The sequence below is a fragment of the Rhea americana genome, unplaced genomic scaffold, assembly GCF_003343005.1.
Source record: "Rhea americana isolate MKP2758 unplaced genomic scaffold, rheAme1 scaffold_99, whole genome shotgun sequence".
Taxonomy (NCBI): Eukaryota; Metazoa; Chordata; class Aves; order Rheiformes; family Rheidae; genus Rhea; species Rhea americana.
This window is the reverse complement of record NW_028187188.1, coordinates 461,127-485,179: the sequence shown is the minus strand read 5'-3', so window position 1 is coordinate 485,179 and position 24,053 is coordinate 461,127. Positions and strand designations below refer to the sequence as shown.

Sequence of the window (24,053 nt, the reverse complement as noted above, 5' to 3'; positions counted from 1 at the left end):
TGCCTACTTAGGAGAGGAGACGAAGATTCTTGCATGCCACGTTCATCACTTGCTGGCGTTCTCCCGAAGAGCTGCCGCACGGCATGCCTTTAAAAATCCATCTTCAAAAGGRCGGGGGAGAGGAGAAGGGAGGACACACCAAAAAACAAACCCAAGCAAGCCCAACAGCACTCAGACTTGTGTGGCTTTATGGGCTAAGGTGGGATAAGGATTGTATGGAATATTCTGGTGAAAGCCYACATGATTGTCAGACTATGCAGTGCCCCCCATCATTGTGTGCTCCTGTGAACGGGGCTTGAAATCATTTCCTTTGTATTTCTCTACTGAAAGAACAGTTGCAGTGAGGCCAGAGCCAGGAATGAAGAAAGGCTCGTCGGAAGCGCACGGTGGTGCAGTCACTGCTTCTGCGTTTGAAAACGGAAAAGGACAAACCACAGGATAAAGTGAGAGCACTGAAATTTTTATTTGTTACCGCTAGGTACCACGAGTTTGACATTAATAGGCAAGACCAGTGAATGAGCAGCAGTACATTGCATTCAAACTTGCATCTCCAAAGCACCAAAAATGGAGCTAGATCTACCTCTTAATCCTATAACCAGCCCTCTAGCCTCGACTTGCTGCATCTTGTATTATCCCTAATTTAGTAGCACACTGTTATGCAGTTAGGGGGTGTGAGGAAAGATCYGTTGTGTAGTACCACTTTTACATCATCATAGGACTACAACATGCACATTCTACTATGTGGCCCAAGCAACAAGAATACAAGTAGAACAGTTATGGGTGGAGACTTGTTTCTGACAGGTCCATGTGAACACCACCTATGGATTTTTAGAAATCTTTTTGGACGGGTACCTACAGCAGTTCATCAATTGGTGTGGGAACATTACACGCATGCACAAGTGATACAGTGGAAAACATAGCAGGAGCGGCAGCAGGACGGAGGACAAAGGTGAGCTCTGATGGGATGCTGTGAACGCGAGGGACCTTTCTCAGCTTTCCACAGCAAGTCTCTGCTCTGTTAGCGAGGCCTGCTGGGCCACAGTTTTGTTCTCGTGGCTGCGGAGTTTTGATACCACTTCTAGAAATGCCATGCTCTGCACTTCCTTCTGAAGAGGTTCTGGAAAAAGAAATATTAAAAGAAATAACTCTTGGTACGAGGCAGGTGCAAGAACAGAAGGGTTTGGTGATTGTAGGGAGCTTGTTCTACTCGGCTATATCCTAGAGCTAAGTACGCACATGGGTACACAAATACATGTGCATGGGCACACACAATCTTTTTATTAACTTTTTGAATTGCGTTTCAGGGTGGGGGACTCCAGTGTCCAGATCTGTAATGTACAGGGGTTTTGAGTACAGAGGGAAGGATGAAGCTATTGCATTGCAGTTATGAAAATCCACCTGAGCTGCCTTGCAACAATAGATGCTTAAGAAGTATTTTTCACAAAACTTTCTTGTTCCTACCTTATTCCTTAAAATATAGACCAAGCAGGTAAGCTTGCCTGTAAGGCTGACTGTAGTTCACCTGTATGAAATCAGCTGCTGTTTTTTTGTGAAGAAGTGTGAAGAGGGTGTAAACAGTTCCTTAACGGACACATCACCACTAGTCACTGCTGGTTGTCTACCTATACTTCAGCCCTGAAACTGTTACAAACCCCTTTGGCAGTACACCATGCTGTGGGTATATAAACAGCATTTAGGTTTTACCTGAAACTGAGAGTCTGTTTCTTAACCCTGGATTGTGCTGTAATGTGTGTCACAGCTTGGGAACAGCCCACAGAACTGATGCAATGTTTCTTTGAAAATGTGATTTTTTTTTTTTTTTTGAGGCCTCATGTTGTAACTATCCCAAGTTTAGACCTAACCCAAGTGCTTTGGGTTGTCTAGACTGTTACAGCGAGCTCCAAATCAGTAACAAACATCCACATGTTTTTCTGCTTCCCAGGTGCTGCTGGGGGCCTGACCCTGCGTGTCCTGGGAAGAATCCTGACTGTCTGCTTCAGATTAGCTCTGCTGCATGCTATGTGCATTTACTACTTTTCCTTACAGCAAATTTTTTGTGACATTTGTTTCCCTTCCTACTTTCTTGTTCACACATTCTCAGTTTCCCTGCACAGTTTAACCCCTGCTGTGTGAGAGCAAAGAGCCACGGCTCTGCACCCAGGAACCCTCGTGTCCCGAGCAGTTTTCTGTTGGGGTGGTTCTACTGTGTTGTAAGCACTTTCTGCTGCCTTTCTCCTTCTGGGATACTATCATGTCAGTCATGTTTAGTAACACCAAGCAGATGTTACTAAACTGACTTTCAGGAACTTACTGCTTTATAGCGGATTGAATATTTCTGCTTAACATTCAGATTCCTGTGAGCCTKGGGGCCTGCACTTAGAGCAGCACCTGTGCTAGCTATGAATGCTCTGCTTTTGCTGATTCTTTAAGTTAAATTAAAATTTTCGTTTTCCTTTGTCCTCATTCTTCCTCTTTCCACATATTCACTCAGTTGCAACARCAACTTCCAGATGACAAAAACACATTATGTTTTTTTTGTTTGTTTTTTTTTTTACTGTCAATGCACAAGTGTTGGTGCTACCAAGTTAAATGTGATGTCAGATACCCTGTAGTAAAGGGTAGTTTAACAGCATTCACTGGAGAATTAATTTAACAAGAATTAAAACAACATAATCACACATAACCTTTATGGAACTATATTGTTCTTGTAGCCAGTTACTTTAAAATACCTACACAGCTCTATTTACAGTAGAATATGGAAACTTTGTAAATATAAGTGATGCCTGTGGATTGTGTGTGGAGACAGTGGTGAAATGAAGAYAGAGGTAGCAAAGCTAAGACCTGTATTTTCACATATTCACGTGAGCAAAGAGCAGGCTTTGCTCTTTGCAATTCYTTCCACCAAAGTTAAATTTTTAAAAATTGATTTTAGAAGTTAGCACCAGCRTTGCTCAGTTATTCCTGTGTAGTGGCTAGCTTACAGGTCTGCTCAGCAGGGAGCAGGGCTGAGCCTGGCTGCGTCAGCCAGGCTCTGTGCCCYGACTTTACAGCTGCGTATTGCAGTGATCTTCCCATGCTCCCTAAGAGAAGGGGAGAACGCTGAGGAGCATCACGCCTAGGCAGAGGCTGCGGTGTGCTGTCAGGCTGAACAAGACAGTTTCTTAATCTAGTGGCAAAAAGACAGTTATCTGACTTCAAGTAACTATGTCAATCTTCCAGGTGATGAGAACCAGGGAAGTGAAAATAAAAGTGTCAAGCAGAATTTGAGGACCATTTTAATTGGAAGCAATGGGAATACCCAAGAAAACATCACTGTGATGCAAAGGGGAAACTTCTGCATGGAAAGGGACAGATAACATCTAGCGCAAAAAGACTTTAAAAGGYTGTCAGAAAAAAAAAATACCTCAGCATCTAAACATTATACACACTTAATATTTGAGGCTTGCTATAGGATTCTTAGTGCTTTTGTATGCTGAGGTGTATATTCTGCTCTGAAAACTGTATTTTGGCCTCTAATCTAGCAATAACAGAGCATTCCCTAGCTTGGTAGTAAGGAGTGCCAGAGTTAGTTATGCTAGTCATGGTCAACAACGTACTTAAGAATAACTTTGCTTACAGAGACAGCACATGCTTAGCTAAGATAACTTTTATTCAATTGAATTGCTGTAAACTCCTCTCCAGACSATCTTCACTTGTTTTGCACTTAGCAAGCTGTGTGCATTTTTTTTCTCTGTCATCTTAGTTGTTTGTAAATTTCTGAAACTGAAAACTTTCTGGTCTGAAACTTGCTTTCCTCTGACAGGTTAAATATATATTTTTAAAAACACTAAAACAAATTGAGCCACTTTGAGAAGCCTTAGGGTAGAAATCAAATTTATCCATGATAGCCAGCTCTTTTTTCCCCCCTGTTTGCTCACACAAAGATGGGAAATTGCAATTCAAACTATAGCTTGTTTCGCAGTCCTGAAAACAACCGGCCCTTTAGAAAAGGATTAGCTTGGAAAGAAGGCAGTTTGCAGTGCTCCGCGCCGGCRCGTGTTAGAGCACGTTCTGCTCGTCTTTCAGAGTGCCCAGGAAGAGCTTGGGAATGGTGGGGCCGGGCCTGTGAGGGCTGCAGAGAGAAGCAAGCGCTCTTTGGCGTGAGAAGGTAAGCGAGGATCCCTCCTTGAGCAGAACTACAGCTCACACGCTGGTCTGAGTGCTGATTTGTGTGTGTCTCACCCCATAAATACTGTGGGTTTTTTTTAAACTTCCTGACATTCTTGTTATTCTTTCTTGAAACTAGAAGTATGGAGGCTCCTTGCAAACTTCCTTTCTCCTCCACTACTTTTACTTTGTGAGCAGGTTGACAAGAAAACCACCACCACAAATTTCAGGGAGCTTAGAGCTAAAAGTACAAATTAAGTTCATGTTATCTGTGTATTTGCATAGAGAGCCTGATCCTGTGCAGTTTTGAATGCCTTTCATTTGTCTCTTGTCAGTCAAAATTTAATTCTGCAGAAGCCAGAGTCCCATTTCTGCAGTTAATATCATCTAAAATTGGATGGATGGATTGGAAGAATACGTTATAATGCATTGAACTGTCGTGGGCATACAGTTGCTGTGAGCTGAGAACCGGTCTCTGAGTACATTTGTGTAGACTCTATTTCCAGGCTAAGAAAAGCGAGCTAAGTTTATACATATAAATCTTTCAGGAAAGCAGGGCCCTTCTGAATACTCACCAGATCCTATAAGGGCACAGATCAGCACCATGGAGTTGTATTTTATTTCTGGAGCACTCCTGTCATCTGAGAGCAGTCTGTGTAGAATCTGAACAAGCTGTGCGTTTTCAAGATCCTTTTCAGCAGTGACTGGAACAGAAGCGAAAATTTGTATATCTGGCAGTGCTGCTTTGTTTGATACTTTTTTGTTCTTGCCATTTATTGAAACATGGATCACCTCACTGGCATAAAATTGAAGTGTATATTAGATGGTATGATGATAGAAATCACAATTCTTGTTAGAAAAATATAGAAAGTCTAACTATTTGAAAGGACRCTCATGGAGTTTAGTGATAAAATAAAATCTTAATTATGCTGTGAATCAATGGAAAATCCATCTGGATTTTTAGCTAATGAGACCAACATCTGTAATATTTAAGCTTTCAAAGCTTCCAATGCCTAGATTTGCTTTTTGGAAGTTTTGTCTGAATAAATACAGATGGAAATTCTTGATCTCATGGCAGAGGGAACTCGGGGTCCGTTAGTACAGCTGTGAGAAATTTTGCAAGATCAGTGTGTGAGTTGTTATTTGTTCTGTAGTTTTTAAAGAAATATTATATACTGAATTCAGGCTCAAAACCTGCAAGTTTCTGAAGACAAGATAAAGACAGGTTAGACGATTCAAACRACTATGAGCGTTTTGCCTTTTAAAACAATTTGCTGATGCCTTGGCAGTGATTGGGAAGTTGAACATTGCATTCCTGTAGCACATGATGACAGGAGATGAAATCAACTATAAAAATAGTTAATGTTGCATGTTTGGCTCTTTATCTGAGTCGACCAGCACGCAAACAGGGTAAATGTGGCTCCCCACCCCACCCCGTTATCCAGTCAGCTCTCTTGTAAGCTAAACTGAACTGTTATGAAGGCAGATGGAGACTTTTAATCCTCTCTGCCTTCAAGGTAGTCTCTTGCATCTGTTTCTGTGGAATTTAATAAAGTAAGACATTTTGGAGGCATGAACCAAGTCTGTGTATGTTCTCTAGCTCTTCCTGATCAGGTAATTGAAAGCTTTACTTTGAGCCCTCTCAAAAGGGAGACATAGACTCACACGTACGCAGACCTAGGTCATGCAAAAGCCTGCCCGCTAGATCAGCGTCCTGTCTAGGTCGGAAGTCCTGCTTTGGAAGGGTCACGTAGTCTMCAGGCTGTGCAGTATGACTGAACATGGTCCTGTGGTCTTCCAGGATTATCATGGCTTGGCAAGGCAGAGCAAATGTTATGAGAATCCAGTAAGACCACATTTTTTTCTTTTTTTTTTTTCTTTAATCTTACAGCCAGTGAGGTTTTACCTAAAATCTGATAGTTACGTTAAGGAGGCCTTTCTAGATCGTGTGATCACCTACCAGAATGACGAAGCCACTGTCACGTTACCAGGAAACGGCCGCTCTCTGCACAACCTCGCTGCCTGCCTCTCTGCGCGTGTTCCCATGCCTTTGCATGCTACTGAAGGGCAGCTGGAGGAAAGGCTGGCTGCTCTCACGTTTGAAATCAAACTTGCACCCTTCTCCCTGTCTGGGCTCTTTTGGGCCCAGCCCYGAAACAGGCAGCGCGACCTGCTGGGATACTCACCTAGTTCTAACGCCGCTATGAGYGCCAGGGCGACGAGAGCTTCGTTTTGCATTATTACGTGCTCGCTGGTTGCCATGGTTACTAAGTGCTTGATGCCACCGCTCTGTACCACGGTCCTAATCACCTCCTAAAATAAATAGCACAGAAGGGAAAGAAGTTCAGCGTTGCGCACAAACCGTACCGACGCAGTTGGCGTGGACGCTGTGTTACGCTTAGGTAAGGATACTCGTTGGGTATGTGCACGTGCAGTCCCCTTATGCATAAATGCACGTGCACGCGTGCCTAGAAATCATCTGCTATTACTCTAAAATACAGCCTGTTAAACCAAGACACTTCAAGAAATGTTTAAGTTGGGATGTATGCAGCTAGCTTTCCTCCGGGTTACCCTGTGTAACTCAGGTTGTCGCAGCATGCTGATCTAGCCTAACCCARCCTAACTCTTTGCGACATTTGAAGTCAGCAGGTGTTCAAAGACGACTAGTTTTCCCTTCTTTATGGTGTGATGTTGAGAGCAGTTTATCAGAGCAACCCGACATACCTTACTTTRGGGATTAAGATAAATGAGAACATAGTTTCAGTGCAGTTGGTATCCAGGTAGCCCCATTCCCAGTTATCACATGCCCACCTGCCCTGGGATTTTCTAAGCTGTTTCAAGATGGTCAGAGAGGTAAGATYACAAACTTACTATGTAAGCTAAGCTGTGTACTAAAAAAAAGATTTTTTTTTAATTTTTCATTGTTTTTCAAAAAGCTAAAGAACAGGCAGGAAGATGACCAGCAAGCTCTTAAAGTATTTTGGAATTTTGCCTCAAATAGAGGCAGATTAGGAAAGGACAACTATGAGATACTGATGTGTTGGTTTTCTGTTCTAAAGCCAGAAATTAAAATGAAATATTGCCCAAGATCTAGGGAACACAAATGTTGACTGGCTTAAATGATTTTAAAGCAGTCACAACCATTCAAGTGGGATTCTACTTTAAGGTCCCCAATTAAAGCCCCTTCGATTAGTAATGAGAGATGGATACAGATTTCTGGTGTCTCTAGGTGTCTGATTATTTGTTAACCATCTGTGACATGAGAAAAGTTAAATTTGCACCTGAATGCTTTTTCTTAAGGTATTCCCAATCTTTTACTGTAATATCTTTTTTTTTTTTTCCTCCTCCACAAGGACTTGTATAACTGATGCCATCCACAACAAAAGCAGAGAGAAGAAAGTAGTGCAGCTGTGTACAGGGAGCAATCTACGTTACCTATCAGCTATTTTCACTTTTGTGTAAAATACGAGCACCAGGTTGGCAGGAAAWTCAGGTAGCTTTGCACATTAAAGGGCAGCTGCCCAAGCAAATGTGTGTTTTTGTTAGTTCATGTGTACACAAAGTTTTGAAAATCTAGCTCTTTTTTTTTCAAATGACTCTATTTAAATTTTTAATCTTCTTGCTTAATTTCTTTAAAGCACACATCCCTTTCTATCTCTAACCACAAGCCAAAACTCATTAASCGATGCATGTGTTTTAGAATGATTTCTATTTTAGTTCTTGCACAGATGATGCAGTGATGTTCTCTGTGCAAGGAAACAAACTCAATACATAATCCTTGAATGCCAAAGTGCTTTTAAATAATCATGCTGATATGCATGTGGCACAAGTCTTGTCCTTATGACTCAAGAATTTCACACTAAAAAACTCCCTATTTTTTTCTGAATGACATGATGGGTACAAGTATGTATATTTTTTCATGGTTTTCACACCTTGCAGTGGTTTTTTCTTTTATCATTTGGATTTTCTTCTGGTAGAACTACCACAGAAAATGCTTTTGAGTCTTCCTAGAATACTCTGGAAGCCACTAATTTCTAGTGGAGTTGGTGGGAATGTTGCAAAGCCTCGCAACCAGTCAGCAACTTTAAAGTCAGAATCTTCATGAATCTGTAGGTGAACATCACCCTCTAAAAGGCAGCATCACATAGATGAAGGAAATGTCAGCAGCCAGGTTTGGTACTTGTGAGCTTTTGCTATTTTTYTGGAATGGGATACAAGTTTTCCAAATCACTATTGCCTTTGTAATTATTACTCAAAATACTTTATAGGCTTTCAGATTTAAAAATGAATATAAATTTAATGTGCAGTATCCAAACCTAGAGGGCAGTAAAAGCATTAAAATAAATCCCACGACCTGCCCACTCCCCCACCTATAAGTTTTTCCCTCCCAAAGAAGTATCCTTTAGGAGTACCTAAACCATAGAGAAGTTTATTTGTGCTAATTTTAAGTTGTATATTAATATCTGTTTCATGCTATCAATAGTATCTCTACAATTAAGACTGAATTCTCTCATCTTGTAAGGCATTTTCATGAAAACCTCACATTCCTGTGGCTTGTGCAACTTGTAGAGTGAGGAAAAAAATTATAATTCAGAGTGAATAAAACGAAAGCTCATCAGTTTTAGAGCCTGAACATGAAATGCAGAATGGGGAAAGGGAAAGTTATATTAGAGAAAGTTATATTAGAAACCTGTAAAGATGTTAACGCCACGCTAAGCCCCACTGATGTTGATTTTGTTTTGGACAGGCTCAGTCTAGATCAGGTCCACAGTATACGTTTTGCACATAACAAATGCCATGCATGAATGAAAAGGTCATTGACATAGTCTGAGTTTTCTAAATCATATTTCTTAGTATTAAGCCCAGTTATGCTGCCTGTGTTCTTACCAGTGCACTTGCTAAGTAAGTGATAAAAGCTTGGGCCTGGAATAAGGAAGAGCTTTTATCCAGAGGGGATGCGTTTGTGTTGTCTTAGGCCCTGTTTRGCTGACTACTCCCTTGAGCGAGGATGGCAGATTATGACTGTGTATGTGAAGGCACTTGATTGCTGTGAAGGTGATGGGAGAGACAGGACTCATCTATCCCACAGCTTCTGTTAGTGTAATACCTTTGGGCATGTACAAGAAAGCTTCTGATGGACTTCAGAATAAATGATCATTTTATGCAGATCAAGCTCTGCAGTGTGGCATCCGAAGAGTGTGTGTGTAGGGGGGGCGGACTATGTCCAGCTCTCTGTAATTGTTATGATTGTCRTATATATTTATATAAAATGAATGCAATGAATCTTCATAAACATCAGCATCCAAAAATTAGAAAACGTGTCCTGTTGAATTTTTACAGGGTACAATGCAAATAAAAGTGGGTCAAGATTTAACCCTGGCACCGACCCTAATTGGCCTTCAACTCTGAAATGTTTTGCTTTGTTTTTACTTTTCTTAACTACCTAATTCAAGTGAGTTTTTAAACTTGGTGCTTGTGTCCTGTTGACAGGTCTTAAAGTCGGAGGAAATYTGACATATGAATTAACCAACCGGGCTCTCTAGAAGGCTTAAAATAGTCGGAAGTCTCCGTTATCAACCATATTAAGTGCAGAGGTAACTCTTACTTTCCAGAAGCTGACCTTTTTCAGCACTAACTTACTTTCGATTTGCTGTGTCGTATAAGTGCAGAAAGTAGTCTGTTCGACTCTCCCATCACCCCTGCGTGGTCCTTGGCTTCGCACCATTCCACCAGGCGTTCCACCAGCTTTACATTTTTTCCCAGCTGTTCAGCTGCTTCTGCTACATGTTGCCAAAGCCAACAACACAACAGAGAAGTTGTCACTTCTTTTTATAACATGTGCTAGAAAAATGTGCTGAAAGCTACAAACTAGGAGGAGATTGTTAAACAGAACTCCACTTATCTGTACAACCAGGGAAGAAAGTCTAGGTTGCATGTAAGCATGTAAAGCTAAAAGTCAAAATGGCAACAAAATACAAYAAGAAAGTTCAAAACCTGGTTTCCAAAACCAGCTGATCAGCCCAGTTAATGAGGCTTGTGCACTGATTAATAGTAGAGCAAATAAAGGTGATATTGCGCTCCCATAAGAGCTATCTTCAAAATTTAAAAACAGAAGGTACCACTGGTCAATTAGATTCGGTTTTGCAAACCCTCGGTCACGTACACTTCTTCAGGGAACTTATATTTCACATCCAATAGCTGTGCTAGAATTGGAACGGATCTTTTGAAAAAAATTTGCTGTATTGACTCAAAGATAAATATCTGCTAAGTGATCCTAGTAACAAATTACCTTTGTACAGCAGATTTCTAATTTTACAACATACTGCAACTTTCCCATTTTATTTATTCTCACTTTAAGCACAGAATAAGCTACAAAACTGAACTGATGTTGAYTGATAAACTGCAATTTCAAAATGCAACTGCATTTGTCTGTTCCAAGAAGCTAGAGACAGAGGTGACGCAGAAAGCGTGAACTGCACAACAGGGATTGGTAGCTTAAAACACCTGCGCCTACGTACATACTCATTATGTGACATTGAAGAAGAGTGCTGAAGTACAACAGTAAATGAGCATATAAAACCTATTCCAAGGGTCCCTGGCAGTCAATTCAGAAATTCTTAAAAAAAAAAAAAAAAAAAAAAAAAAAAAAAAAAAAAAAAAAAAAAACCCAGAACAAAATAAAAATCACATTTATCTCACTTTGCATGTGTATTAGATTTATTCCAAGACTTCAGGAATAAAATTTTAAAAAGTCCTGCTATTCTCTTGTAAGAATCTTAACAGTATATCACAGACTGAACCAAAGAGAATCGCTTAACATAAAGAATGATTTATTTTTACCTTGTGCATCTATTAACATTCTTAATGTTCCCAGCAGCTTGAACTGAACAGGGGGCATCTCGGATCTGAGAAATTTCAATACTGCTTCTGCAACACCAGCTGACAGCATCTTAGCCTTATTTACAACTGCATGAATAAAGAACAGAAATTATCTCAAGAGCGTTTTATAAAGATGCACTTTATTTCCAAGACAGTCTGGAAGCAACTTTTAACATGCAACCTGAAAAACAGCTTGTGAACAGAGACTGCAGGATGTGAGGCTACGCTAACAATACTGAATTGCAGAAAAATGTTACAGTTGCTTGGACGTGTGTGAAATGAAGTGCTTTGTCCTACCGCACACATCTAATCTCCAGTGTTTGGCATGAATGCCAACTGAAGGCTAGTTCTCTCCACCTGGCTCTAGGAAAGGCTTTCTCCACAAAATGCACCAAGCAGAAGCACAAGCTAGTACTTACACCCCAAAATACAGGGAAACCTCTCCGATTCCCAGCATCATTCTTCTGCTTCATGTAAGGGAAGGAACTAAAGTGACCTGTTAGTATAGCAACCTCTTGCCTAGTTCCAAYATTTATACAAACATCTGGAACCTGCAGTCCTCATAGAGCCTCCTAAATTACTTTTCAGCCCAGCTACTGCTCCAAGTTCTCTGCTTCCATGGAGATTTCTGGTATAYGTAAGGTGCAAAGTTGGTTCAATATTGTACTTGAGTGAAAAGAAAATAAAAATTATTTAGTTCAAAATAGTGTTCATCAAGCAGTTCATCACTGGGGCCAGTTATTACTTTTTTCTTTTTTTATGTAATAGGAACATCCATTAAGTTTTATGTTGCCTTCAAGCAGACATTCCTGAGAACAGGCTATAAGGAGGAGTTACTCACCTGAGAAAGGTAAGCAAACAGTRTAACGTTAAAGCTGTATGAATTTGGTAGGTATGCGTGGTCATTTTTAGAAAGTTTGTGTTTTTCAAGACTGCAAATAGTAAAATAAGGTTAAAGGAAGGAAAGAGTTATTTCTGGTTTGGTRCTAGAAAGCAAACGCAAGTATTACAGAGTTGTTCTGCTTTTATGTGCATATAACTTTGCCTTTTATGTTTGGGTAATCAAAACTCATACAAACGAAGTTATTAAAATGACGATTTTGTCATTTTCAGCCTAATTGGAATAGGCTGGCTGTTCTAACAGCCCCCTTCTGCCTCTGATTTTTGAACAGTCAGAACCTGCGGAAGTTGCAGAAAGAYGCGGAGTTTCAGCAGCGAGGGCAGTGCTTGCTCGTGGGGCCTGTCAGCCGCGAGAGAGGCCCCGGAGGATGCAGACAAAACTGCCGGGCTCCAGGCACAACGGACCGGGAAACGGTACGCGAGGCCGCCTCAGCTCCCTGCCTGCTGCAGAGCTGCTTCRCCCTTGGCAGGRACAAYGCGGCGGGATCGAAGCGGCCGGGGTGGTTAACAGCTCTGCGACGTACTTAAAACCGCCCGTTGCCGCTGCCACGCGCCGGATGTAARCGCGCTGACGGGACTGAACGAAAGGCAGCAGGCTCTGGCCTGCTTCCGGAGCCGCTAGGCAGCTCTGCCGCTGTCGGGTTTTGAGGGCGAGAGCAAGTTTCGCCTTTGGATCGCTAGCAGCGCAAAGCGAGGCTTACCAGGAATAGCCAGGTTTCTGAGTGCACTCAGYGCTGCGTGCTGCACAGTTACGTTTCCGTCCTCCACGTGTCTGTCTAGCAGATCCATCAGCTTTTGAACTATGCCGTTATCCACCATATGGATGCAGTTTCCGTCTGCACAAGATAAGGCAAGTCACTTGCGGATGCAAGATTATTACTAGGATTTTTATAAGAGCTTTTTAAAGATACAGGTGCCATTTCCCTGCTCCTTTCCCAATTTTATTGTTGGAGCATTTGAACACCGGCATCAACGAGAATTACAGTGCTCACGACAAATTTAAAGTACTGATGTTAAAATAATAATAATAATAATACAGAGGCAGCAATCCCCCAAACTTACAGTATTATATACTGTACAAAAATGTGAAACATTTTTTAAAAATAGGATTAATGCCTCTCAGGATCATAAAGTATAAAAATACTGATGTTATTGTATAAGTAAATAATAATGCTCTACCACAAAATGCTTTTTATTTGCAGTTATACAGATGTAGCCTGTTAGAAGGGCGCACACAAAACAAACATAAGCTATTATGACATATTCTTACCATTTCTGGCAAAATTTGCAATAGCCAATGCTCCTGCCAGCTGTAGCTGATGGCTATTGGAAGGAATCCATGAAAGTACTCTTTGGAACACGCTGCCTTTTCCTCCTTCAAATAACTTTTGCATGGATTCATCTGGGGTAAAAAGCATAGATAGTCAGCAAGCCAAAGACGTGTGTGTTAGGGAAAATTCTTCCGTTGGTATTTCTGAAGCTCTGCTAGCTTCACTGCAATTAATCCAGGCTTAAAATGGGATGAGACACAAAATCTGGCCCATTAATTGTTCATTGTCTGGTGACAGGTCCTTTAAGTTATTTAAAAAACTTGTTTAATATTAAAAGTAAAATTCAGCAGCCAAGTGGCACACACTGCTTTTGCAGTATCTGCTTTTGCTTTGCAGAAGGTAATGATACACTATACTCACCTCCAAGCAATAATAAAACCATAAGATCAGAAGCTGTTTTAAGCTCTGCAATGTCATCCTCTTTGTCACTGTCCACAGTCTTTTGGACAATCTCAAGTAAGCACTCCACCAAGCCTGCTTCAACCAGCTGCAGTTTAATGACATCTGAAGAATAGCATGGATATAGGAGTCAGAATCATGGTTTTTAAATGCATCTGTTGTACATACATGCTAGACAGACAAAGAAAAATARTACTGAAGTTGGTGGTTTCACTCATAGCTTGTGTAGATAAAACCACAGCTTTTTTATTTTGCATTCCCAGGCTCAACTTTCACYGTCATCCATCCACCTGGCCCTGCCCCTGCTCTGGGCTTCCTTCAGACCATGTCTCCCCACTGAACCTACGCGGAGCCCTTTGGCATACTGCTCTTCGGTTTTCAAAAAGGAGTAAATTTCTCTRCAGAAAATTTCTGGCATGCTCATCTCAGTCCCCACACAGCAGACTTGCAAGGGCTGTGCAGTGCTAGGGCTTTCCAAAGGCTTAGTGAGTTACAGAACAAACTCGAGGTCTCGTCTTCATGTGCAGAAGAGCCACTGACTTCCCTGCGACATGCTTGTATAAAATAGAAAACTTTTAAGTGAAGTCTTGACAGGACAAGTAATCTCCCATTTCTTTCAGCAGAGCCAAGATTTTCCAGAATGAGCAGGACTACTGTCAGGCCAAATGCAAAACACGATTAGAAGAGAAAATTGTTCTGATGAAGAAAAACTGGAAATTGGTGAGGCAAATTCTTTTTTTAGTTGTTTCTGACAGTGAGGTTCAAGGGGGGAGGGTGAATATTATTCAGGTGCTGAACTGGGGTTTGGAAGCAATGGTTTTTATTACTGACTCTACAAGATTTTTCCCTACAATCTTGGAGCTGGGAACCTCTTTCTTTACATACCTAAGTTCCCTCTTGTTCAATGGGAATGGTAGGTCTTCCAAAGCTATAYGCTGTCTCCTTGTTATGTGAAAATGATCCTGGTAATTTTTGTATGCTGATGAGACAGAGCACTGTCATGAGCTCTTCAGAAATGTCCAAACAAATGAATTTTTGTTATTTATTTTGTCTTTAAAATTATGTTTTAACAATACGGAGCTTAGYCCAAGTTGAAATATTTTTAAAAGTCAAAATTTTGGAAATTTGTTCATATAGTTTACAAGTGGTGTTTGGGGGAATAAGTGTTCTGCTGCTCATGAAAGATGTGTCTGAGTCTCTCTACCTCCTGTCATCACTGGGCTTTTTAGCCKGAGTGAAATTCACTGCTTCTCCTAGAGCAGCTGGCTTATTTCTCAACTTTGTGAGAGAATCCAAAATGATCTGCTGAGATCTTTAAATATGTGCTTTTACACTGAATTCCTTTAAAAAATAGGGTATTGCCCTATTTATTTTTTATTAAAAATACCAAGTTATTGGTGTGTTGAGTTGAAATACAAATTCAGTGTCCTTAACAACAACAACAACAAAAAAGCATGTGGCAAATACTTCATTTAAATGTTTGTCTGTTGATTCATTGCCTATTACATACAGTCAGAAGCAGCTCAGCAGTACCAGCACCTGAACTTATTCTGCTTTAAGTATGCCTCGAATCCTCAGTGAAAAAGTTCAGCTGACTGCCTCCAAACATGSAAGCAGCTGAGTTATGTTCAGCAGCAGTAAACCTATCAAATTTTATTATGACTATAAAACATAGCCTAAGAAAAATTAAGTATTTGAATTTAAATATTCCAGACTCAAAAAATATTAGGTTCAAATCTCTGTCAGTCTCCAAGGATGGAGCTATCTTAGACCAGCCTTATAGTCATATAATAAAGTAATACATTTTGGCAACACACTATTTTTAGAACTGAAATAAGGAAACCCATTTTTACATACCACTTACAATAAAAGACAAAATCATTGCCCAAAATAGACATTATCACTTTTTAAAATTGAAGTTAAAAAATCTATCTTGATTTATATATTATGTAAGACAGGTACAGACTGAACAGAGTAGGATGAAATCTAAATCTTCAGGATCTACAGTTCTCTTCTGTTCCATCCAAACAAGCTTCAGTGCTGACACGATGAAGGCATGCTACAGAGCCATCAAATACTAAAYTGTCTTCTATACTCAGGTACACTGCTTCCTTCCTCAGTACTGACCAACTCCACCTGGTAACCCCAATTTCTCAGTTTCTTTTCACTTCACATGCTAAATTACACAAATGAAACAGAATTATTTTGGGAGGAACAGGCTCACCCAGAAGGGATGATCCTGCACACGCCACTTTCATTTACTGCTCAAATCTCCTGAGGCTAATAACAGATGCCATCAAATACCCAGATTCAATTGATTTGATGTCTCAATGAATAGTAAGTGTAGAGAGCATCCTGATCTTAGCTGTGCAATTAACATACCCCTAGCAAAAATTTTTCCATAGGAAATGAAACTGTTACTGGTTTTAAGATCTCAGAAAACGATGAAATAGCTGATTTATTGGTGTTGCAATGGACTGCAGAAGCTGGAACCATTTTTTGTGCCTTTTCTGTCATTCTTCAGGGATTACAGAACTATGAGAGCAGCTTGTGTGAGCTTTAAGGGGAAAACAGTCCCCTACATTTCACAGAGAATCTTGTAAGGACCTCTAAAAAGCTGGTATTAATGTTCCCACTGCAGACACAGGGAAATCAAATATAACAGAATCACGTACAGACTGAATTAGAGATGGAACTAGCATCAACTGTTCGCTGGCTCCTGTCATATGCTCAGACAGTTGAGACACTTGCACTTCATCCAAAACTGCTGTCACAAGCATCAGCCATGGSGCCTCCTGAACCTGGTGGCCAATTACTCTGCAGTTACTGAAAAAAGTTTCAGTTGTGGGGGAAAAAAAGGAACCGATATGCCAAAATACATATAAAGGAATGAATTAAAAAAAAATCTGTAAGGAAAAAGATCAGTTTCTCACCATTTTCTGCCAGGGGAGCCAAAACTTCAAAAATCATTTCTTTCTTATCATGTTCTATTTGCTTCTTGAACAACTTTACAAGTTCTTCAGCAATGTTTGTGTAGGCAAACTGCTCTTTACTTGACTCTGTGAAGCAAAACGGAAAATTCAGTATTAAGTAAACAAACCATATGAAAAGGTAAAACTATTTTCTTTCTTTATTACCAGGTTTATTCAGTAAGATGATTAATAGTGCTCTTCACAGATAAGAAGCATACACTCCCATACTTGTGTTTGTCACTAAATGAAAACTGTKTAACACTTTAAGGTAATGTACTGATAGGAATTAATTATGATTAAGGCTATTAAGATACGCGTGTGTATATATGTGTGTGTATTTATGCATATAAAATCATGGCTGTTGGAGCTGTTTGCCCCCAAGAGAATGTAAAGGTAGCTATAGCAACAGAAACATTACAAAAATGTGTACTAAATCTTTGATTTCCCTCAGCCTAACAAGAACAACAGATTATATTCTGCATTTTCTATGGGCGAGAGTGTGAGCCAGACTGAAAGCTTTAATATTTACATAGTTGCACGATGGTGACATTTTCTTTGAAATCTGTGTGTGGCTGTTGCAAGGCCGTTTCATCGTACACAGACAGCATAAAGCACATAGGTTAGATCGCTACAGGGAGGTTAGCCTGGGGATAAGGATTCTTCACGTGTTGTAGAGGCTACAAAAGCAGCTCTTGCTGCATCGCCTGCATCTTATCCCTCCTCGCTGGCAGCGTTACAGAGGATGCAGATGGTAGGGCTGGTGCTCTGCATTCTGCAGTCGCCACCTCCTGAGGGCCGTATGTAATTAGAAACCCTTCCAGCAGCTTTGCTGCTCTAATGCATAGTTACGGATTATTTTAATGTGGGACTGACCAAGGAGAGGGAAAAGCATGAACTGGACACGTAGACCTCTTGTGCCCTTCCTGCCATTGTTTCCTCTCAATAGGAACGACTGTGTGGTGTATTCTAAGTGTGATTTTGACCTTTCTAGTGTTTTTAAAAGCGCAGCCATCACTCAYTCTGTTGAGTTTTTGCCCTGTTTTGACACAGAAGAAGAGTTTCATATTCTGCTTCCCAAGGGATCTGTGGAATGCAGTTGTCTCTCAAGTGATGAAAGGTAACAGCTTAACAATAAAATTCCCTAAAGTTATAAGCAAAAAATATTAAAGCGTTAGAGTTACAATGTGACTGACTAAGCTATTGCTTAAGGGAGATTAAAAGTATTGTAAGTTAAATTAATTTTGTGCCAAAGTTAAAGAATAGGAATCTTTTCAGTATTTGAGAACAGAAAGGGAAGCAGCTGCTGCTAAGTTTCTTTTCCACAGTTATTACTCCACTGGACAGAGCTGGATCCTCCCAAAGAGAGAAGGGAAACGTAGTTCTTGGTAAAGACAACATTTATTGCATTTAATACCCTTACGGTTTTAGTTGCCTTTTGGTAGCGCTAGAGTTTCCAGTAAATGACAGTTATATTGCAGTTTTTACTGTGCAGACACAAAGACATAATGTCCATCTTGAAGATCTCTCATCTATTAATTTCTTTAGTGCTATTGCAATGACCGTTTCTATTGTTGTTTCACTGCACAGACTTGTCTCCTGTGAATGAATGTGGGATACACGTGATCAGACTAGAGGAGAACAGCGTAGTCTTGAAATCTATGATCCCATGACAGTTGTGAGTAATTTCAGGCCCACAGATGCWTTGTTCATGTTCTGAACTGCTGAACCTTCTCAGAGATGCAGGAATATAACTATAACTGCTATATCATTACACCACGGCAATTAGAAAACCCCAAAACCTAAGACCAAAATTCTGCAGAATAGGTTTGCAGAAGAAGAAACACCAGCGTAAAACAAGAGTAATAACACAGGCCCTAACAAACTATTAGTTTATACTTTGTGGGATTCTAGTGAAAACTAATGCATTTCCAAAGACACTGGACCACAACAGGAATACAAACTCAATTTAAATAAAGCTGTAACTGAACTTGTTAAAAAATATATCAACAGCTTAGTAGTATTCACGATTTATACATCATGTAAGTATTAAAGTATATATATAAGTGTAATATACAAGTATACAAATATACAAGTTTTGTCTAGAACATGTTCAAACTCTTTAAAACTGCACATCTAAAAGAATATTGTGCAGGCTGATTTATGAACTCTGTTTCATTCAGTGATTTCCATGAGCCAAATTCAATCCTGACGTAACTTTGTGGAGATACACCAGGATACATTATTTATATCGTTAATAAATAATTCACAGTAAGTAGCAGGGTTCAGGAAATACTGTTTAGATAATTTAAAATGCACTTAGATGCATTGAAGAACATTAACAAAAAACATAAATTGTACTAAGTACCCAAATAAATCAGAGTTAGCAAAGGGGGAGGGGGGAAAGCAACTATAGATTTTAAAGACAATAAACAGATTGCTCATTCTAAATGTTGAAAGCATTGAATGGGAAAAAAAGTGTCAGTGTAAGGCTTAGTCTTAAGATATAACTTTTTAGAAACCTGGATGTAAATGTGAGATTAATATTGTGGACTTACCAAGTTCTGCTAAATTGCCAAATGCAACAAGGCACATCTCAGTCAGAGCTGCATTTTGGCAATGAATACCCAACAATTTCACTAACGTAGGGATAACACCCATATTGATAAGCTGAGACTGCAGGGTATCTACATAAAAAGAGAGTACAACACGTTAGCATTTTTGTTCGTAAGACTATTCTTTAAATCACAAGAGCATTTTTCATACAAAGCAACTTCAAGCCTAAGCAGCACTAAAAGGTTGGTTSCCTCTATTCTGCTCTAGAATCTGGTCTAAACATGGGATATGGTCTCATAATTTCCCCTTATCTGGCCAAGGGATACGTTCCCAGAATTTTCCCTCCTGATCTGGTCATAGTGGATTRTCTGGTAATTTTGTGGTTATCGGGTTCCTAAAATACATTGAGTTTGACTCTAAGCTAACCGAGACTAGCTGATTGAGATCAACAACACTGCATCAGTGAAAAATTTATTTATATGAGAACGTGTTTCTAAATATAGTTTTCCCTTAAAGACCAAAACTGGAAAATTAAAAGTAGAATGAGTATAAACTGGCACTGAAATAAACATGGAAAGTTTTATAAACACAGGAAGTCACAATGTAGATTATGAGGAGCTTGAGAAAAAAGGAAGTTTAATAAAGACAAAAAAAAATGGAAGGTTTAGGAAAAGTCCTTAGAAGCCATTCTGATAATTTCTTGCATAGGATGAAAGTTTATAGAATTTACAAGTAAGAAAGTTATTGCTCCTAGATGTCTGCAAATAGAAAGATGCTTTGATGGTTAGGCAGAAACATGATTTTTTTAAAAAAGGATATTTATAACCATATTTTCTCTTACACATTTTACCTATAACATAGCAAAGAAGAAAAACATTGTTTCACAGTTGAATAGAATGAAGCAGACACAAACACATCAAATGTTGTTTAGTAATTTCCCTAAGCATCTTCTTTCCTTTACTTTTGAGCGATTTAACTACTTTTAAATATTACAGGCTCAAAACAGTAGGATCAAAAGCCTTGCAAATTCAAAAGAAGTTTTTTTATTACTTCACTTAGATTTGGCTCAAGCTGTATAGAGAATAGGGGATTTTAGTGTTATTTTAATTTCTCTCTCTCTCTCTCTCTCTCTCTCTTTTTCAGGGAATCATTCTGAAATGAGTTGGAGTTTTTACATCTGTGGAATCAGGACTATGAAGAATTACAGATCTTTATAGGGAGATAAAACCATATTACATTTTAAGCCTAGCAAATTTAGTACATCTCATACTCTCAGAAAACTCCTTGCTTTCATGATTCTGCCAGGTGCGTTTGAAATTTTCATATAACTAAAATTAAGAAAAGATTTAATATAAAACATTTTTGTAATAGTAATCAATTTTGTACACTAAATAAGTAAATGGCATGGTTACTACAGGGTTACTGAAGATAAGCAGATATCCTTATGGCTTGATGCCTTAGATAAAACTGTATTACTTACCAGTAACTGAATTTCCTTTTTGGGGGGAGGGGATGGGGGCTTATCTCTTCCACAGATTCATGGTCTTTAGAGAAATTTTTGAGAACACCACCTTAGACATCAAAAAGCTGTTGAAGTTGTCAAATTTTAGGTAAGTACAAATTGCACTAGCGCATGCATTGAATGCCATTTTACCTCTGGCAGATGTGTGAGTCACTACTATACCCTCCTACTTCCTTCCAAACTGACTGTAAAAATCTAACCTTTAATAGAAAAATTGAGGGGGAGGAAGATGGAATGGTTCTGTGGAGAAAATGGTTGTGTAGGAGAACTCAAGTTACTGGTAAATAATCTGTTTTTCTCCTTGATTTGTGATTGTACCCTGTGGACACTTAAAAATTCTGAAGGAAAAGAAGGTAGTCATGGAGAGTAGAGGAGCAACCTACAAATGCCRTAGAAAATTATGTCGCAAGAAATTGCTTTGTTACTAGACTATGCCTTTAGTCATTTTAAAATCACTTTATCCAATTGTRTGGATAAAGACACAATCTCTATGGGCAGCATTTGGCAAAGCATTCTGACATTAGAAACATGAACTCCTTATTGTGAGCAACATTCTCTTCTGCTGTTTTTTTCTTAATACAGTAGATACTGTCCTCTAGATTAAAAAAAGATTTGAAAGAAAAGATAACTGGAAAGGGGGAACCATATCTACCTTTGAAAGGGAACGGGAATCTTAAGAGCCAAATGGCAGGATATATTGCTCAGGAGAGCATGGAGCTCATTGATTTAAGGGTCTCTGGAGTAGGAAATAAAGGAATAAGCAAATGTATCAAGAAGAAACAACYGTTTTGTGTCATAAGTCAGGTGGTGTGTCTGACTCCATACTAGCCTCATTTCCCTGGAGCAGAAGGATAGCACCTGAGCACAGGAATGGGCTATAGGGTAGGAATGGGCTTACAAGAACTGCCAGTAAGGTAAAATTCAGGCACTGTGTTGATGCCTTGACTGCAGTAAGTAGAAGGGTAGTTTTTCTCCACTACCAAAGCTAGGACCACCCTGTAAGTCTCAAAGCTGCATGGGAGGTAAAGCCTTCAGAAATGAAAGCCTGCCAGCATCTATTTGCTATATATATAATTAAGCCTGGGCTTGCCATACAAATTCTGAACTTGTCATTTACATCTGTCATTACCATAAATAAAAGACTGTTTCACTTAGCAAACACAAGTAAACTCTCTTATGGTTAAACTTGCAAAACTGCATTTTTCTGTAGAAATCTTTGTCTGCTATTGCTAATATATGTGTGTATGTGTGTATATATATATATGTATACATATACATATAAACCCGTAAGGGAATTGCCAGGGCTCGTGTTTCGGTCATATCTAGTGGAAACCCTCAATAACAAGATTCTCTCATACAGATTTTGCCCCTAGGGAATGCWCTGAGATAAATGAACGAAGGACAAGGTTTGATGAGACAAGCATTAGGCTTTTCACTGGACAGAAGACCTACAGCACTTCTTGGCTACAGAAAAATTAAAAGCAGAAGTGGTTCAGCCTTCAGAACAGTAATGGACAGCAGTTCTGGGGCTCTCCTGTTAAAGACCACAGACTGGGTAACTTGGAAGATGTTGGAATAACTCAGCCTGTCAAGGCAAAAAGTGTTAGGGCTCCACTAGAGCAAGAGGAAAATTCAAGGAAAACAAGCATCTGTCCTACAAGTAGTTGCCTGACGGGGGTAAATAGAGCCCCGAAGCCAGGCAACTTCGTACCGCAGGCTGAAGTAGCAGTGCAGCCAACCTCCTAAGCAGAACTTAGAGCACACTAAACAGGGAGCAGAACGCTGAAAAACTGCATGCCGCTTCTAAATTTCTGACCTTAAACCCAAAAGAAACTGTCCCAAATTTTATGCTGCTATCAAATGTCGCACTAATAAGAGCCCTCTCTGGCCACTTGGGAGGGTAAGGGGAAGCTCTGAGAGGGATGCTGCACAGATGCATATACAGGTAGATAAAAGGCAATCAATACATGCGCCAGCACAAACAATTACCTACCTAAAACTTGAATTTCAATGGCTCCATGTCCTTCGGTGACACACATGGGAACTCCAAAGAGTAAGATCTGGGGAGAATATCCCAAATTGAGAACTTTATTGGGGGCATTTGAGTTTAAAATACTAATTTAGGCTAGTTCRTGTTTCTTGACAGAACTTCAGAAAACAACTAATAATTTAGTGTTTCATCAGTAACAGTGTTTATATCACTAAAGKAAAAATCTGTCTTGTACGAATTGGTGACATAAATTTATTTCATACCCGCGGAAAACCTATTTGCAATCACCATGTCTAAGGTAACTCATTATATAACATAACAAGTGATCGTATTGGTTATCCCGCTGTCATAAATCCCATACTTTTAACCTTCTTTTACATGCTTTAGGTTACTTTAGCATGCTTTCAGACCTAAATACACTTAAATGCAAACATCTTTAGCTGTGATGTAAATGAAACAAAAATCATGGTAAGCATGAAAATTAGCAAAGGTAAGTCTTAGAAGGAAGCATTATTGAAATACTGATTGCTATTACACCATACTAATGGTATCATAAATCTTCCTTTCATTTCCTGTATGTTTACGTAGCTTTTGTAGGTGGTTAACAATGCAAATCAATCCCCAGCATTCACTCCAGTCACATACTGAGAGTTTTGTGAGAATAAGAAAAGCTTAGTAGTTGTATGATTTAACATCAGAGTATTATACAAAGGCACTGAATGAAAGACAACTTTGACAGATTGAAGTTTAATATGAAATGAGATGAGAAAGTAGTCTATAAACAGAATTAGTATTTTCTATATACATATATTCTAACCCATGTGTTACTGCATCCAGTAATTTCTTACCTACAATTCAGCTGCCTWAGACGACAGTTTGGCCTAGTGCTTCCAGCATTTATCCCCCCCCCCCTTTTTTTAATGCTTTTGCAGTTTGCTATGCAAGAAATAGTTCAAGAAATAATTAACTACTTTATAGACTGATCCCATTAACTTGTGAATAATCTTAGCTCATGGGATTATGAGATGTCACTGACTTTTTTTTTTAACTGAGTGCTTGAATATGATTAGTTTTATTAGTTATTAGTTTTTCACCCTTCATCCAAGCCTGCTTTGCCTCCTGCCCTTAAGCAGAATCATAGCTACACAGAGATTACATATAATGATAACAAACTTCAGAATGAGAGAAATACAACACTGAACCCATTGAAAGGTGCCAAAACAGCTGTTTTAAGAGCAGCTACTCTGTACCCTGACTAAAGTTTGCATGCCTTGACAGAGAAAGAATTATTATAGATTTTTGTCAAGACTTGCTTCTTGCAGAATTGTGCTGTGAACAAAACCTCCACAAGCACAAGTGGC

The 24,053-nt window shown here is 39.4% G+C and overlaps 1 protein-coding gene across 4 annotated transcripts in view; it reads right to left on the bottom strand.

The window, feature by feature from the left end:
• Positions 1–439: 439 nt before the first annotated feature.
• RAP1GDS1 (Rap1 GTPase-GDP dissociation stimulator 1) overlaps positions 440–24,053 on the bottom strand; it is a 104,623-nt gene continuing 81,009 nt past the window's right edge. For all 4 annotated transcript variants that reach the window (XM_085325635.1, XM_085325638.1, XM_085325636.1 and 1 more), the window contains 10 exons: positions 19,183–19,311; positions 16,589–16,714; positions 13,617–13,760; positions 13,196–13,327; positions 12,627–12,761; positions 10,987–11,112; positions 9,787–9,926; positions 6,333–6,459; positions 4,722–4,850; positions 440–1,117 (listed from right to left, as the gene is read on the bottom strand). In XM_085325635.1, the coding sequence (XP_085181761.1) occupies positions 990–1,117; positions 4,722–4,850; positions 6,333–6,459; positions 9,787–9,926; positions 10,987–11,112; positions 12,627–12,761; positions 13,196–13,327; positions 13,617–13,760; positions 16,589–16,714; positions 19,183–19,311 (1,316 nt within the window). In that variant the 3' untranslated portion in view covers positions 440–989. The remainder of the gene's footprint in view (positions 1,118–4,721; positions 4,851–6,332; positions 6,460–9,786; positions 9,927–10,986; positions 11,113–12,626; positions 12,762–13,195; positions 13,328–13,616; positions 13,761–16,588; positions 16,715–19,182; positions 19,312–24,053) is intronic.